This window comes from Lagenorhynchus albirostris, chromosome 5 (assembly GCF_949774975.1).
Source record: "Lagenorhynchus albirostris chromosome 5, mLagAlb1.1, whole genome shotgun sequence".
NCBI classification, from domain to species: domain Eukaryota; kingdom Metazoa; phylum Chordata; class Mammalia; order Artiodactyla; family Delphinidae; genus Lagenorhynchus; species Lagenorhynchus albirostris.
In genome coordinates this window covers 75,919,945-75,937,408 of record NC_083099.1, presented here as the reverse complement: position 1 = coordinate 75,937,408, position 17,464 = coordinate 75,919,945, and the positions used below count along the sequence as shown (strand labels likewise).

The 17,464-nt window shown below is 41.7% G+C and overlaps 1 protein-coding gene across 5 annotated transcripts in view; it reads left to right on the top strand.

Moving 5' to 3' along the window:
- KALRN (kalirin RhoGEF kinase) overlaps positions 1–17,464 on the top strand; it is a 513,398-nt gene that overhangs the window by 340,594 nt on the left and 155,340 nt on the right. For 4 of the 5 annotated variants that reach the window (XR_009540742.1, XM_060150454.1, XM_060150451.1 and 1 more), the window contains exons 12-13: positions 5,169–5,377; positions 8,664–8,838. Coding sequence is in view for 4 of the 5 variants with exons in the window: in XM_060150454.1 (XP_060006437.1) it covers positions 5,169–5,377; positions 8,664–8,838 (384 nt within the window). In the remaining variant the exon portion in view is untranslated. The remainder of the gene's footprint in view (positions 1–5,168; positions 5,378–8,663; positions 8,839–17,464) is intronic. The other variant, XM_060150452.1, reaches the window with a different exon arrangement.

Sequence of the window (17,464 nt, the reverse complement as noted above, 5' to 3'; positions counted from 1 at the left end):
GGCCCTTCCTGAACTCACTGGTTTCAGTCTTAGAGCTCACCTTAGGTAGGGCATTGAAAGGCTGCCTTAACTCTCCCCCTGCCAAAGTTCTAGAAATTCTCAAATTAGGCTCATTCTTTTGGATGTAGGTATTTTTGGCCACAATTACATGTGTTCTCTGAGAGAAAGGGCACATAAAGCCATCTCAGTGTATATATCAGCATGGAACAAATACTTATTGCCAAACAGAGAGCAGAACCCTGAAAGAATGGTCCTCGTACAGGTGTGTTTGATCAAGAAGAGAGGGTCTGACAATCCTATTTTTATGTTGGCTCCATCTATAATTTTCCCTTTTTGTAAGTCCATGTCAGATTTGGGGATCAAAGTTATGCTTGTCTCATAAAACAGGTTGGGAAATAAATATTACGTTTTCCTATTCGGTAGAAAAAATAAAAAAGAAGAGAGGGTCTGGAAATGGGTGAAACAGGAGGTTCTTTCTGGGAAGCAGGTGGGTTGATGGCAAAGGTGCAGTGCTAATATGTTAGACTCTAGATAAGCAGAGGGTTAAGAGGATGTGGAAGACAGTAGGAAGAAACGTGGAGGCTGCTCCCAAGCTGCCTCACTCACTCCATGATGTCACCTTGTTCTGGCAATGCCTTGTGATAGCTTGAAGTGTGAGATCATTCTGACTCAGTCTCATCGGCTCCTGATAATGAGTAAAGTAATAATAGACGTGGCTCTCTGATTTGTATTCCTTTCGAAGCAGTCTAGGTATGCTCTTCAAGGATAAGTCAGATAGACATACACAGAAGGAAACCTACAGGAAATTTAGACAGTAGAAAAGTTACAGCCCAAGGAATGGAATATGGATCCTTACTCATAGTTCAGTGACACTGACGTTTACGTTCGTTCCCTTTATGCTTCAAAGGTGCTTACAAAATTATGAGCATGTGATTTAAGCTTGTTGACACCAGGGGGTGACTGTGTGCATGTTTCTCGGGATTCCCTGTGGCTCCCTACTCAAGCTTTCCAGGTGGTAAATAGTAACTTGGTGGTGCAATTATCCTTGAACTGTTGCGAACTTTTGGTGTCTTGGTGTGAAAGCCGTGATTGCAGTTCTTCAGTTTAGAGAATCATTTCTATTACTACCCTCTTCTTTACCTCAGTTTCTGAAGAGAAACCATAGCGTGTTAGAGTTGGAAGGGATTTGAGAGATAAGTGAGAGAAATCACAAACACACACCTACACAAACACACTAATGCACCTGCACTTTAAGTATGAAGTAATTGAAGTAAAGTAGTTTTCCCATGAGTATAGAACTAGCCAGACAAGGGAAGAATCAAGAATTATCTCCAGTAAATATCAATTCCATTCAACAACTCCTTTCTCTCTGGGTTGTTTTGTTTTGTTTCTACAGAAGGAAAAATAGAGAAAAATGTCACTAACCCTTTGTCTCTGGTGCTGTAATCCCCTTGCCTTTCTCTGAGTCAAATTCCCTAGCAATTTTATTTGACATTTTATCCTCTTGAAGGTAGACTGGCCACTTCCTTTCCTTATCAGGCTGCTGACTACTGGGCTGAGCGGCATCTAACGTTGTACTTGATTGTTTATCTCTTAGCTGATTTTCCTTAGCAGTAGGTTTTAATCTACCTTAGACAAGAGTTTCTTTATAATATAGTAGACTATATGGCCAGAAATCTGAGAAATCAACTTCAATTCATTAATCAGAGAATTCTGGTGGGGAGGACACAGTTTTTAAATGATATTGGCTCCTGAGGTCAGTGTATTATCGGACGTACCCAATCTTTCTCTAGTCTTTTTGTTTGTAACACTGACACCTCATCTTTGGCAAGTTTGGTCTTTGACTGTCCCTACGATTTAGCTGCATGACCACCAGGCGGAGGGAGTGTCATGAGTCATGGTGGATTTCCTCAGAAGAGAACGATGCTGACTTTCTTCCCTAGACCTACACCAGAGGTGTTCAAGTTTTTGTTAAAGAAGGGGGGGGGAAGGAACTCCAAGCTGTGAAGCCATTAAAATAGCTTAAGGATGGTACTGAGAATAAAATTATCCTAAATAAAATAAAATCCTCAAGATATCTGTAAGCCTCTGTCCTCTGTCTCTTATTCCTGTAACGGGAGTGCCAGCCTCATCCTGAGCAATCTTCCATCTCAGCGCCTGTCCTCCGTTGACACATTAAGTATATTTTTCTTAAGTGCCCTGCTTCCTGTCCACAATTTTAATCTCTCTCTCTCTTCACATAGTCTTTTCTTTTCTTGCTTTTTTTTTTAAAGAAATATCTAGACTTTTCAGTCTCTAGGCTTTCTTTAGATATCCCAGGACAAAGCTGCAAAAACAGAAAAGAGGGGCCCAGCTCATCCTAGCATATTTGAAAGACCAAATCCAGTATTGATCTTGTGCCAATTTCAAAATGAAGGAGTATTTCAAACTTTCCCTCTGTCTTCTAGTGGGAACTAGAGGTGGCTTGCATGAAAAATACCTTTTAAATATAATAACATCTAGCACTTGCATAGCACTTACTATACGCCAGGCACTGTTTCTAAGTGATATAATACATCTGTGTGTGGATGTCTGTGTGTATGTGTACAAATAAATACATATGTATATATATTTATTGGTATATATATGTTATGTAAATGTAGAGTGTGTATATATATCTGCATACACACACATATATCTCACTTACTTGTATGTATATGCACACAGACATAACACACACATATATATCAACTTATTAGTAATCTTTACAACTCTGTGGGTGTAAGAACTGTTACTGTTCCCATTTTATTTACAAGGGAAACTGAGGTGCAAAGACGGTAGGTTACTTACTCAAGGTTATATAGGAAATATGTGGTAGAACTGGGGGTTGAAACCCTTTCGTTATTTCCTTCTTTCTTTCTTCTTTTCTTCTCTTTTTTCTTTTTTTTTTCTTTTCTTTCTTTCTTTCTTTTTTTCTTTATTTTTTTAATTGAAGTATAGTTGATTTACAATGTTGTGTGGGGTCTGAAACTCTTAACTACTATGCTATATCGCCTCTCTATACAATAATTTTTCAGAGATTCTGTTATCTCATACCCAAGGACTTCAGCACATCTGGAAAATGGTTTTACTCTAGGCAAAATGACAGCCAGAAAGTCTGAAGTAATTTTAAGTTATAGTGACCAATATCCTGAACTTCCTAATTTCATACTGGTTTGAAATGTATACATTCATACCTGTAGGAATATGTATCCCAGCTTAAATGGTCTGGAAAACTTGTTTTGTGTTTTACAAGAAAAACTTATTTGTAAAGAAAATAAACTGAATTAATTACAACCAGACACAAGCTACTAAATGACAGGAACACTGAATAATAATAATTCGTATTCCTTATAGCTATCATCACAATGTTATAGGCTTATTGATAATGCTATTTGTTTATTTAAAGCATTGATAATAAGTAAATAATTTATTTCTCTTAATCTTTGAAGTGAGCAGGGCAAATCTTATTCTTCCCATTTTGTAGATTAGGAAACTGAGGCTCAGAGAGGTTTTCGCCTGTCCAAAAAGAACATTCTTTATACCCCATTATTTGCTACCTCGAGGGCTCGTCAATCTTGTGAACTCAACCTCTTCTGCCACCCTCAGGGCCTTTCCTCTCTAAAGAACAAAGAATAACTTGTCCAAGATCTGAAGACTATTTTTGTCTCTCTTTATTGTCTCTTTTTTAATCCCTTGTTCCAAAGGCCATACCATGATTTATCATACTGAGAACCAACAAGATGCAATAGTATTCTTAAGGTGAATATTTATCCATGGTTTTGTTTTTTGTTTTGTTTTGTTTTGTTTTGTTTTTTTGGGATACGCGGGCCTCTCACGGCTGTGGCCTCTCCCACTGCGGAGCACAGGCTCCGGACGTGCAGGCCCAGCGGCCAAGGCCCACGGGCCCAGTCCCTCCGCGGCATGTGGGATCCTCCCAGACCGGGGCACGAACCCGTGTCCCCTGCATCGGCAGGCGGACTCTCAACCACTGTACCACCATGGAAGCCCTGTCCATGTTTTTAACATGGGAAACTTACAGAATGTTAGAACCATAAGGTAACTAACCATTTTATTTTATGCTCTCCCCAGCCTATTTTACACACGAAGTCTTGGAGAGCAAAGGGTATAGTGATTTACTCAAAGGCACCACAAGTTATAGGAAGAACAGAGGCCACAATCCACATCTCCTGGCTCCTTCTATGAATTTTTTCTCTCTACTGGCTTTTCTCCTGGTAGAGCCATGAGCTTATCTTTCCTGCTAGTCAAGTGAAGATTCCTTGTTTCTAAGCAAACATCAGACTCATCTTTCCCTCTACAATTCATGCAAATGCTCAATGAGAGCAGTTAGAAGAGGAGCACTGTGGCAGGCCACTGGAGATCTATTTTCAGTATGAGGAAGAGCTATTAATAAATGAATTTTCAGTAATTCAATTCAACTCCATCATTTTCAGTACTTATTCCATTCAAAGTGCTATACTTAGCTCTTTTAAAGTTGTCTGACCAGTAATATCATCCTGACTGCATTTCATCATCTTGAATATATTGGGAGAAATGTCTCATAGTTACATTGAAATTAAGATAAGCTACGTCTTTAGCATTCAACTTTCTAACCAACCAAGCAATCCTGAAAAGAACAAAATAATTTAGCATAGCACATATTTTCTTAATTAATCTTCACTTGGTTCTTACTGAGTGTCACATTCTTTCTTACATATTTGTAAAATCATGATACATTTCTAGGAATCAGCATCTAGCTGCCTGGAGGAAGTATACAGAGCTGTCCTTTGTGAAAGATGAAATAATATTTGTCCATCACCAGTTTCCTGTTCTTCCCAGTCGCTCAAAAATGAGTGAGCTTCCTGCTCTAAGACCACAGTTTCCCTAAACCACTGGGAAGTAAGGCTGAGGGTGGTTCCTGTCCTTCAGGAATGCCAGCACTAATGGAGTAAACTTAACAGAGATGCGTAGTGAATACAAATACAGAAATGTAAACTGACCCGTAGGGGTGCTGATTAGAAGGACAGTCTGATACCGCACTGACTGGTTGAGGGTAGGTTGGGTGACCTCAGTTCCACACTCTTGCCCTTAACCCCAGCCCTGGCCTCTCCCACGTGCCCTGAGTGGAGTCTCTGCTCTCTCCCCCGCAGCTGTGGACATGGATGGAAGACCTTCAGAAGGAGATGCTGGAGGATGTCTGTGCAGACTCAGTGGATGCGGTCCAGGAACTGATCAAGCAGTTCCAGCAGCAGCAGACCGCTACTCTGGATGCCACACTCAACGTCATCAAGGAGGGCGAAGACCTTATCCAGCAGCTCAGGTCAGCGCCTCCCTCCCTGGGGGAGCCCAGCGAGGCCAGGTCAGCATGGGCAGTGCTTTCCAGTGGGAAATGCCTCGGACTAGACGCGAGATAAGTCATCATGTTCTGGTCTTGGCTCAGCCGCAGCCAGCTTTGTGGTCTTGTGTGAGCTTTGGTTTCTCCATCTGTCAGATATAAAAGTGCCTGCACCATACCCAACTTGAATTTAGAGTGGAAGAGTCAGTGGAAAAGCTCTGATGTTTCAAAGCATTATGTATCATTGAAGACATTATTCAGCGATCAATAAGTAATACAAATACAACAAAAATTTAAATAAATAGTATCTTCATTAAGAATGATGGCATATTTGGTCATGTGGAGAAATAGCCATTGTGGAATATAGTGTTATTTGGCATCTGTTCTCAGGCTGCCTCTGAACTCTAGTGCTCCAGTTGGGGAAATGTAACCCCAAACGGTTGCCTTTGGCCCTGTTAGAATGTAGGGAGTGTGTGATGTGTCCCACTCTGCTCTCCACTTACCCACATATGATCTTTCCACCATTCCTTGCTGCCCAGAAAATAAAACTCCTTCTCTATTGCCCTAAACAAAAATAACTAAGAAGGGATCTTAGAAAATCCTACCTGATACCTTATATTCATTTAGAATCATCCACACCATTGCCTCCTTTCTGTTGGCATCAGTGTCTAGTTTCCTGTCCCTGTCAAGGGCATCGGCTCCTCGGGTAAAGTGTCATGAGGCCTTGAGCAAGCCCTCAGCAACCAGCCCTCTGCCCAGGTGCTGTGTAAATCGGATTTGATGGTGCTGATGATGTCTGCCTGCGGGGACTTGTTTGTAGCCTCAAATCACTGAATGCCGGGACCTCTGCCAGCTCTGGACAGAAATAATCTCATCAACAAGTCCCAGGACAGTCCTGGAGCCAGAGGGAATTACTTCAGTTGGAGAGGGCTTCCCCACCACCCCATACCAGTTGTCCAATTAAATAAACAATGAGAGCTTACCTTAAGATGGCCCTGGCATGTTTTTCTGTTGGATTAATCATTTCTATTCTAAACATGCACATGAGACGTTCTGAGTCCTCTTTTGCATACCAACGAGACAGCCTCTTTCCCTTCTTCCCCCAGTTCACCGTCATGAATATATAATACGTGACAGTTTTGTCTGCCTACCTAGGAAACTCCACTGTTACTTGCTTCTGAAGAAAATTCCAAATAGTAGGCAGCCACTTAACCTCTCTGGGCCTCAGCTGCTTTGTCTGTGTGATTGAGGGGTTCACTTTAGGAGCTTGTCAGCTCTAGAATTACATGATAGCTTTTACATTTTCTCTCCAAGTACTTTTCACAAGCTTGGCTAGCCTCTCTGTGGGGCTGGGTCTGTGGAGCTGCCACTTGCTCTTATCCCCTGCCAACCTTGCGCCATACCTGAGGGCTGAAGGCTACTCAATGATGGTAAAGGCAACGAGGTTGCTGACGCCTGTCCCACAAGTTTAAGTTCCACGGACTTCAGAGAGGACCATAGGCGTGTGACAAGAACCACTGGCGACTGTTCGTCCCCCCACCAGTCTGATGCTAGCCTGGACTCCCCTCCCTGATATCAAGACCAGTCAAAGAGAAAAAGCAAACGATGCCTAGTGGACATTGGCAGGATGCCTCACACATACCAGTGCACACATCTTCCCTAGGCCTCCACGACTCCTCTGGCACTGATCACCGGGGCACCTAAGGTAGTTTTTATATCATCTCTGTGATTCCTAGTGAATGTGACACTGACAGAGATGCTGAACAAAGTGACCAGAAATCATCCTCTTCCTTCTGGAAGCTGGGTGATAGAGAAAGACTGAGGGGAGCTGTCAGAAAGAATAGTCATATCCGCCCTCCTTAGCAAATGCATAATACACAGTGTTGAGTACTCCTCTTGAGTTCTTTTCGTGGCTGGGGGAAGCTGTGCAGTAGTGGGCTTTCATGCCCAAATAGGTCAGGGTGAGAAGGGAGGGATCAGAAGCTCTCTAGATGACAGAAAGGGAGGCTCTTGACAAACTGGCTTTATGCTCCGTCTAGAAATCGTGTGAGCTCAGATACCATTGCTTCTGAGACAAACACAGGCCAGAAGGACCTCGTTTTCAGAAAGGCTGCTGATGAGACCATTCAAAACTAATGCTTTTCCCCTCTGACTTCTTAAACTGTGTCAGAAACTAAGGTATCATGAGATAATGAATGTGCTTGTTTATTTCAAGTTCTAGGGCTCTAGCTTACTCAGTCAAGGCCCTGTAGAATCTGAACTTCTTGAACTCCGCAGTTTTCCTATTGTAATGGACTCTGGAGGTGTCACCACCACCTCAATTGTCTAAGCAGATCAATACGTTTATCTCTTGGTTCCCTCTGTGGCATGCCACCTCCCCTTGCTTCTTTTGTATAGACCCTCTCTGCTCAGAAAGCCCACTCCTCTCATCTACTCAGCTCATCCTTTTCTTCTAACACCCAATTCTGGGCTCACCCTCTCTGAAGCCTTTGTTGGTTGTCCAGCTTCTTGTGCCCTAGCTTCTACTCCACAGCTGGACCCATCTCCAGTCAGCACCTGACATATCACAGTCCTTTCAGGATTAACAGTCATTCATACAGCACGTTCCTGGTCACAAAGCGCGGTTACACATGCCATCTTCTTTAATAGCAAACTGTGCCGTGAGTAGGGCAGGGATTATTAAGCCCACTTTACAGGAGGCAGCTGGGCCTCAGGGAGGTGATTTCCCAAGGTCACCAGCCCATATATGTCAGAGGGAGACTTAAGCCAGGCTTGCAGCCTCCAGACCCCAAGCTTTCCTGAGTACAGCTTGAAGCCTGTGTAATAACACTAGCCCATAACTTTGGCATGGACTTAACGAAGGGGATGAATAATTTTGGCAGCCATGATCTCATTTTAACCATGATCCTGTGAGGTAAAACTAGGAAGGATTTTTTTTTTACATATGCCTTAATTTATCTACCCTTATGTATTGTGATATGTGTATTTGTGTATATGTGTCTTGAAATATGTATATATTAGACTACATATATGTGTGGAACCATTCTATTTCTGTAACGTTTGTGGAGCCCTTTTGCATGCATTATTTCATTTAATCCTGTCATGATTCTGTCTGGACAGCAGCAAGCCTTAGAGCTATAGTGCTGTGAACCCCAAAGAGAGTACAGTAGCTTTGGCTCACCTACTGAGCAGACAGTCCCAGGTTCACAGTAGATTCCCGTCCCCCTCACTCAGACGAGGAAGGCCCCCTGCTCCTCTGTCACTGTGAACATGTCAAGGCCCCTCCCTTCTCTCCCCGGCTCTGCCACAGGGACTCGGCTGTGTCCAGCAACAAGACGCCCCACAGTAGCTCCATCAGCCACATCGAGTCGGTGCTGCAGCAGCTCGACGACGCCCAGGTGCAGATGGAGGAGCTGTTCCATGAGCGAAAGATCAAGCTGGACATCTTCCTGCAGCTGCGCATCTTTGAGCAGTACACCATTGAGGTACAGGTGGGGAGGAGGTGCTGGGCAGGTGAGGTGGCCGAGGGCAGTGCCCCGGGAACTGGAAGGACTGCTGCGCAGTAGCCTAAGGGGATTGGAGGGGATTATGCATCCTGATATGTTTCTGGAAATCAGCAAATTCACGTTCCACCGTGTTGGATTCCTTCCAGTCCCCCTCACCCAGGCGGCCAAGCAGAGCCCCTCTCCTCGCTGTCTGTCTGGGATTACTCCATTGAGAAGTGTTTTGTTGGCTTGCATTGGACTCCTACTTGGCACTTTGGTTCCTGGCAGACCCTGGAGTTGGCTGTTTGGTGACTGAGGCAGACTTGGATTCTATAGCTTCATGAGTAGGAAGGTGATAAAATTAGGTGGTCTCCTCAGCTGGTAACTGTAGATCAGGGATTAGATGGACTCACACAGCAGCCAGGAAGTCAGGAGACACAGGAAGGAAGACCCGAATCCTCAGTTTGCTTTCTGCTTGTTAAGAAAGTAAAGCATATGTGGAGGACATTTGCTGGTTCATTTCATTGACTCCTCACTTCATTCTGGGAAGGTCAGAATCCGCTGTTCTGGTATATTTATGTCCTCTTTGTGATGCCTATTAATACTGTCTGCCCCACATAATATCCACCTTTTATTATCTTCTGCTTTGACACAGTAACTAAAGCCAGGCCAGTAGGGTTTCTGGGGTGTGAAGAGTATTCAACACCTATGGCGCTTTGTCCTTTTCAGGGATGGCAAAGGGTTAAATTAAAAGCTATATCTTCTCTTTGCTCCTGGCTGGTGTGTTGTGAAGGAAAACTAATTATCCCTCTACCATTCATTAAAACTTTACTTTGCATTCCAACCATCTCCTCCTAGTTGGGACTTCTGGGGGTCTGGGATTGATCTTCCCAACAATATCTGTGGAAACTTCTGTGGAACTGGTTTGGAAGGAAAATTATTATTTTTTCAAATGTTGTATGCTCCAATATCCCAATGCCAATGTCATTTGCAATCCCACGCAGGACCAGAAAACTGTCCTGGCAACAGAAGCCGTCTTCTTCAATTCTGAGACCAAAAATGTTTATAATGAGAATCAGAGATGTAAAAACAAACAAACAAACAAAAAGCAGTCCTAAAGCAATCCTTCCTCTCCCTGACTCTCTTATGACCTTTCCCTTCTTCACTGCTATCCTGACTTCCTGGAAGCCACTGCAGCTTTTTTGCTTAAAGATGTCATGTTCTGAAAGGTGCTTTCTGGACAGTTTCTGAAACAAAGGAAAAGATAAGTCTTTAAATTTAGATCTCGATTATCCTTCCAACTCATTCCATAGCTTCAAGTAAATTTATTTACATTTCTTATTTATAATTTATCTTGAATCTACACTCAAAGGGATTTCAGGTGGCAGACAGTATTAAAACATGTATTGAAAGAACAATGAAAATGCCAGTGGAAAATTAGAGACGTTGGTATGCAGAAAGGAATGAAAGTGGGGTGACAAAGGTAATAAAGAAAGGAAAGAGGGGGCGTGAGTTATTATTCTTTGGTAGTTGGGAGTGAGACTCACCGAGATAAACAGGTAATGTTTGGTTGCAGCAGCGTTGGCTGCAGGCCTTCCCATGGTCCTCACCCACCGAGAGTGAATATATCCATGGGAGAATTATGTTAGCAGGTGTGGGGATTTGACTGTTGTATTCTTTATCTACTCTCCTGTCATTCCAGTCTACATCAAAAAATGCTTAAGGGGGAGGAAATAACCTGAGGGTTTGGATGTTTAAGCTTTATTTGATGAAATGGCTGTGGTTTTGAGGTCTGGGTTGCTGGTTTATTTCCAGAACGGGTCAGTTAGCTTCACTTTGCCACTTGAACTGTACCCCTGACATCAGCCAGGGGCATCACTCCGGTGTGTTTGCCTGCAGTAATTCTGGGAAAATCCATTTCCAATCCAAAGCATATGTAAAAAGATATTCTTTTTTTTAAAAAAAGTTGATTGTAAATCAAATACTTTAAAATTGGATCCTATTTAAATGTTGCAGTAGAAGAGTCTGATATTTAAACTGTAGGATTTGTGTTTCTCAGCCTTTGTTTGTATAAATGTTTCCCCTCCCGCCCTGACAACAACTTGGACAGCTTGGTATGCAGCAAACCAGAAGTAGGGAAGTAGTATGAGGGTCTAATAAAATGAGGGAGATAAACATAATAAACAGACCAAATGAGGGAGTTAAAAATGAAGGTGATAAAAATTTAGTTCTGCACCCAGGTTTTAGAGGGCGTCTTGTTCCCCATTTCGGGTGTCGCCCAAACCTTAGGGAAATGCTGCCTTTCATCTTAGACAGAACTGGAAATCCTGCCAAACCTATGGAAAATTTCTCCTTCAAGTCAGATCGTCAGAAGTTATTTTTGAGGGTGATGAGATTATTTCAAATACCAGCTAGGGTTTCACTGTGAGGATGAAGGGCAAACTTCTAGAGAAGATTCAGAGTGTGAAACTGAGGGTGGTTTCTGTAATGAGAGCCACGCTGGAGCTGATATAAGCCAGGGCAGAGGCTGTCACTGCAGGACCTACAGCTATGGTTTCCTTTCCTAAAGGAAGGCATTTGATGGACATACTCGGAATTCCTAGGGATTACTGAAAACCAGAGCTGACCTGCTCCCCTGACATTTGGGTAATCTAAGTGTGACTCCTTAACCATGTCACTGATGGCTGGCACGGGCTAATTAATTTTAAAATTAAGGTAACACATGAGTTGCGGCACCAGTCTCGTTTTACTTAATTATATGGCTTCCAGAGGATACCTGGGATGGGGTCAGGGGGTACGCCCACTGAGAGTGAAACTTATCCCGGATGTATTAGGCAAATGTTCAGAAACCAGGACTGCAGCTGCATTCCTGACACTCCTTCTTAGACTCCCTGGAGACTAGATGAAGTGACCCATAGCAGAGCATGATGCTCTTTAGAGTTTTTTCCCTGTAAGTTCAGCCTCCTATGAAAGATAAGTTATAGGAAGCAGTTGTAATGGAAGAGACACTTCACCAAATGCAAACAATGTTTATTTTGTGGTGGTAAGAATATGGATAATTTCTTCTTGTTTTTGAGAACTCCGTGCATTTCACCTTTTCTGCAATTAATCAGAAAGAAATAAAAAAATATTTTTAGAAGCAGGGACAGGACAGTGGTCTCCAAACTCTTGAGATTAGACACTCTCTCAATAAAATATTTTTGAACTTGCAACCCCCTATATATGCATCCATATTAATTTATAAATTATATATGTGTTATACTATCACTAATGATCTCAAAATTCACTGTGCCTTTAGGGTGAAGTTGGACTCTTTCATTAGAAGTTGTAGTTCCATATTTCAAATAGTCTTCTTGATAATTTTCCATTATTTTTTGCTTCTGGTTTCTTGACAGACCTGATTAGATTGTCATTGTTTCTTTACCCCATCATGTGGCTGCCAAAGAGTTCAAAGTTCTCTTGTGCTTTCACGTTTAGTATTATCTTCAAACTGTAGTTTCTTTGAGGAACCGTGTTAAGCCACGTCTTTTTGTGAAGGGTAGTTTAGTTAAAACTAGATAATAGAAAAGTCCATTTAACTGGGCACATGAAAACAGCAATACTTTGAAATATGCTGAAAGCAACTGAACAAATGAGCTGGTCCGCCCCTCTGCATTGTGGTCCTTCCACCGTCCCTGAGGTGCCCTGCCCACCACATCACCTGCCATGTGTTCCGAGTGAGACTCTGGTGTCAGTACCCTATGAAAAAGTCCAGGGAAACGTCGTATCTTTTTTTATTGATTTGATCAAATATGTGTGCATATAATATATATGCACATACATATGCTTATTTATATACAGAGAATATTTCTCTCTGTTATCAATGGATAATCTTGGGTATCCCCTGGGGTGGGCATACCCATGTTGGAGAGTACTAGGAATGACACCAAGAAAGATACTCTATATAAGGGACTAAAAAATAGGCCACAGTTATGATCTTTCTTTTAAATTTCTGACTCTATAATTAAAACCAAAGTTTTCTCAATGTACCTGAAAATGAATCTGCATCATTAACCCAGGTAAGGAATGGAATAGCAAACGATAAATCCATGGGGTTCACGTTAGGACAAGTTGGGGCCAGGCTGAGGCTGAGGAAAATGGCCTTCAAGGAGGAAAATTCTGCCTAGAGGAGATAAAGCTGATTGTAATTTGCACTGGTGGTCTCAACTCTGCAATTGGTTGTATGCAGAGGCCTTTCACGTTTTATACTTGATAAACATTTAATGAGCACCTACTGTCAATACAACTTGATAAACATTTAGTGAGCACCTACTATGCACCAAAAATTGTGTTGGGCATTGAGGATAAAACAATCCCTGCCATCAGCGGGCTCGTTGGGGAGAACCATAGAAATAGAACCATCCTGTAATGTGATCATTCTATGACAGAGAGAAGCTTACAGCTTGATGAGAACACTGGGACGGAAATGCTTAGCTTTCTCAGGCTGCACTTGGAAGGTTGCCCAATGAGATGACACCTGGAGGACAGGTAAAAGTTGGTGGCTAGGATTTGGCATCTCTGAAGGATGCCATCTAGCCTCTACCAGAATATCTCCAGAGCCCAGAAGCGGGGCTGGGGAGAGGAGGGAGCTCAGGATCTCATTAGTGTGTTGAACCAAGATCTCCACCCTTCTACCCTTTGGTCCTGGTTCTGTTCTCTGAAAAACAGAACAAATCTGCTTCCTTTTATTTGGCAGCCTTAAAAATATTTGAAGATGTTCATCACAGACCTCTTTTCCCTTATCTGAAAAGTGTTGAGATTGTGTAAGTTATTTCTGCAGTCCCCTCTGACTCCAAAACTTCCATAACTACTTCTCTTTATTGTCAGCCCTTTTCTGTGGGACATAGCTCCGATGTACTCGCTGCTTTCTGGGCACACATTGTGCCTCTCCTGGTTGCCCCCTGCTGGCTGGACTGTAGTTAGCCACGCTGGCTTACACACACCCCTTGGGAGCTATGTGTCCAGGACCCTGGCGCTCTCCCAGCACAGCCCAGGAGATAGGGGCCTTTTCTGCCTTGTTGAGGCTTGTGCTCCCTTAAAAGCCCCTGGTTGTCTTTTCAAGATATGTGCTTCCAATACACTGACTTTTTTTTTTTTAACTTAAATGAAAGCTTTTTATGTATTTTTCCTCTCAAATTTCACTCTTTTATTTTTTTTAGGCCCAGTTCTTCAGCCTATCAAAATAAATTTAATTTATTATTGCTATCAGTATTTCAACAATTTGAAATATTGACCAGGTCAGGCAGGGCTCTGCAGTGCTTCACTGGAAGTTTTCCTTTGGTGACACAGCCGTCAGCCTGCACAATCATTCCTTCAAAGCACCACATCATCTTCTAGTCCAATTTCATAGCCCTTTCCTCCATAGATACAGTGTGAGACTCTGCAAAGCCTTGCTGTTCTCCATGTTTGTAACATGGCTTAAATGCACCAACTTAGTAACTATATCAAGAAAGAAAATGAGATGTTTGAGATCAATTTTTGTGGGTTCCCTTGGGATTCCTACAGCATTTTCTAAATGTACCCCAAGTCATTTGCAAAGGAAATGCAGAATAAATACAATACAGTAAACCAAAATTCTCACAAAATATTTATTTGATAGTTTCTTCTAGACTTTTGTCAAATTGGTTTCAGGATCATTGGGAGTTTCCCCTAACATCTTCCTTTGACAAAAAAAAAAAAAAAAAAAAGCATTATTTACACAGCTTTAGTATTCCGGCATGTCACTTGTTTTTGGCAAATTATCAAAGATCCCTGATGGAAGCTTTCAGATCATTCTGTAATGGGGTGGGTAAGGGGCTGTGGACCTGAAGTCAGGTGACATTATCAAGGTTCAAATGCTGCTTCTCCTTTCTGGTAAAGATAACACGGAACTCAGTAGAAGGAAACGATGTAAGCTCCAGCACTGGGTGTTTAGCTTTCACAGGAGAAAACCCATTCTGACACTCAAGCATTGATAAACTTTAGAATTGGTGAACAATATACATCAGAGGAGCTCTTCAACAGAGGAGAGATTTTTTTGAAAACAGAATAGAGTCCTACAAGTCTCAAACTGATTAAGAGGCAAAGATATGGGCAAAATAAAGACTCAAGATCAGTCATGATTATAAAAGGTCTCAGTTTTAATCATGATGATAATGAAAAAAAGAACATGAACTTGGTCATAAAAATTGTGTTCCATTATCCAAATTATCCAATTGGAATAGAAATTAGGTGACCAAACATTGGAACTCATCAGTTACAGTGTTGCAATATGTTCTTACATTTTTTTGCCAAAAATCAACCGAGTGGATATCTTTACTGCTAAGTCCTTCTGCTTTTCCAGAAAACTCTTGCAGTATCCTCAAAAGTTTTCTTATAGCTACATAAAGAAATATTTTAACTCTTTAGACAGGTTATATATATTTCTAAAACAGAGGGAAATTCTATGATATACTTTTAAAATAATCTGTATTAGAATTCACTAATCCTCATCATTTTATAAATTGATTAACAGAAAAAAAACAACACTAGACTAGACAAGAAGAACAAATGACTATGGTAATTTAGTTTATGTTAGTTTCACAGTGGTAATGCATATCAATGTACATACCCATTATAGATAAAATAGCCCTTCCCGTGCAGTGAGACTGTCTCTTTAGCTGCAATATGTCTTTCCCTATCAGCCAGCACTTGTAGGTCAGTGGAGAATATTTAGCTTTCGCTCTTCTCGTTTTAATACAAATAATGACCTTATATTTAGAACAGAAAGATGTTCATTTGCAATTGACAGCTCATGTATTTCAGAGCATCTTACCACAATGAAATGCCTTGGATCCTTCCTCACCACTGTTAGTTGGAATGGGACTGGACCTTAATGTACATAACATATGCAGCGTTGATACACACAGACACACACACCCTTTGCTGAGAGGCAGTATAGTGCAGTCGTTGAGTATGCAGTATTTTGAGTTAGAGTGCCTGGGTTTGAAACCTGTTTCACCAGCTTTACTAATTGTGTGATTTTTAGACAAGTTACTCATTTGGTTTCCTCATCTGAGAAATAGGTATGAGAATAATAATTCCCAGTCCCCATAGGGTTATTAAGGATTTAATGAGTTAACACATAGAACATTTTTAGCAAAGTGCCTAGCACATAATAAATACTTTACTACATTGTAGTCAGCATTGTTATTGTTAATAAAATACCTAAATAATATATATTGGGTTGGCCAAAAGTTTGTTCGGGTTCTTCCATAGATGTTATGGAAGAACTCGAACGAATCTTTTGGCCAACCCGATACTAATATGCTGTCCATACATACACATATGTATATGTATTTGCATCCAGATTTTAAGCAAACATTCCATCTTATTCTCCCCCATTGTTTCTCTCTGAATTTGTTACCCAGTCCTGTTAGGTGATCCCTGAGTGTTCACGTAACTGCTGTGAGAGCCACAGGCATTTGCGCTTGCCATACAGAGAACATGCCCATGCAGAGGGCAGGTTACACTTCTCTTTGCCACAGCGTTTGTCCCAGTGTTCACACCCCAATGCCGGATTGCAGATGTGTCCCCTGTTCATGGCAAAGGCCCCTGGGAAACCAGAGAATTCTAGATAGGTTAACGTGACCTTTATACTGAGTATAAATACTCAGTGTCAATTTTTTTTAACATCTTTATTGGAGTATAATTGCTTTACAATGGTGTGTTAGTTTCTGTTGTATAACAAAGTGAATCAGCTATATGTATACATACATCCCCATATCTCCTCCCTCTTGTGTCTCCCACCCTCCCTATGCCACCCCTCTAGGTGGTCACAAAGCACCAAATTTTTTCAATTTACCACCTCTTCAACAAAAATATCCTACTGGGGGAAAGCTATGCGGTTTTTTTTTTTGAATGGGTAAATTATTCCTGGCATTATATAAGGCCACAAACACACAGTTTATTGATCTGTTCGAAGCACATGATTAATTTCAAAGGTTCATGTGAAGTGAAGAAAATGGAGTTATCAGGAGTTTGTGGGGGTTTTTTAGAGAAGAAAACGGGAAAGGTTAAACAGGCACTTCTCTGAAGTGAGAAAAATAAAAAGAAAGCTATCCCCTGAAGTTAGTTCTTGGACCAGCTCTGTTGATATGACACTGTGGTTAAGAGCCCTGGACTTTGTAGTTGAATGCTGAGCTCTGCCACCACCAGCTCTGAGACCATGAGGCAAATGATCTGACTTCTATGTGCCTTCGTTTCCTCCTAGAGTTGCTATGAGGATGAAATAAAAGAAAATCAAATGCTTAACACTGTCTATCCCATAATAAATGCACAATTCAGGGTAGAATCTTCTTTTAACCATGATCATCATCTTCATCATGATCACCAGCATCTAAAAATGATCAGAAGAAAAGGACTACACAGTGAAATTTCCAACTTTGCAGCTGATAATAAAGAGCTAAGGTGATGGGAATAGACCATAGGAAGTGGGAAGAGAGGGACAGGTGAGTTCTGTTTCAGGCAGGTACACTTGGGGGTGAGTGGAGAAAGCATTCTCTACACATAACTCCTGGGAAGGACCCAGAAAATGGGAGGAGCCAGTGAAGAGGGCTTTCTGAGAACA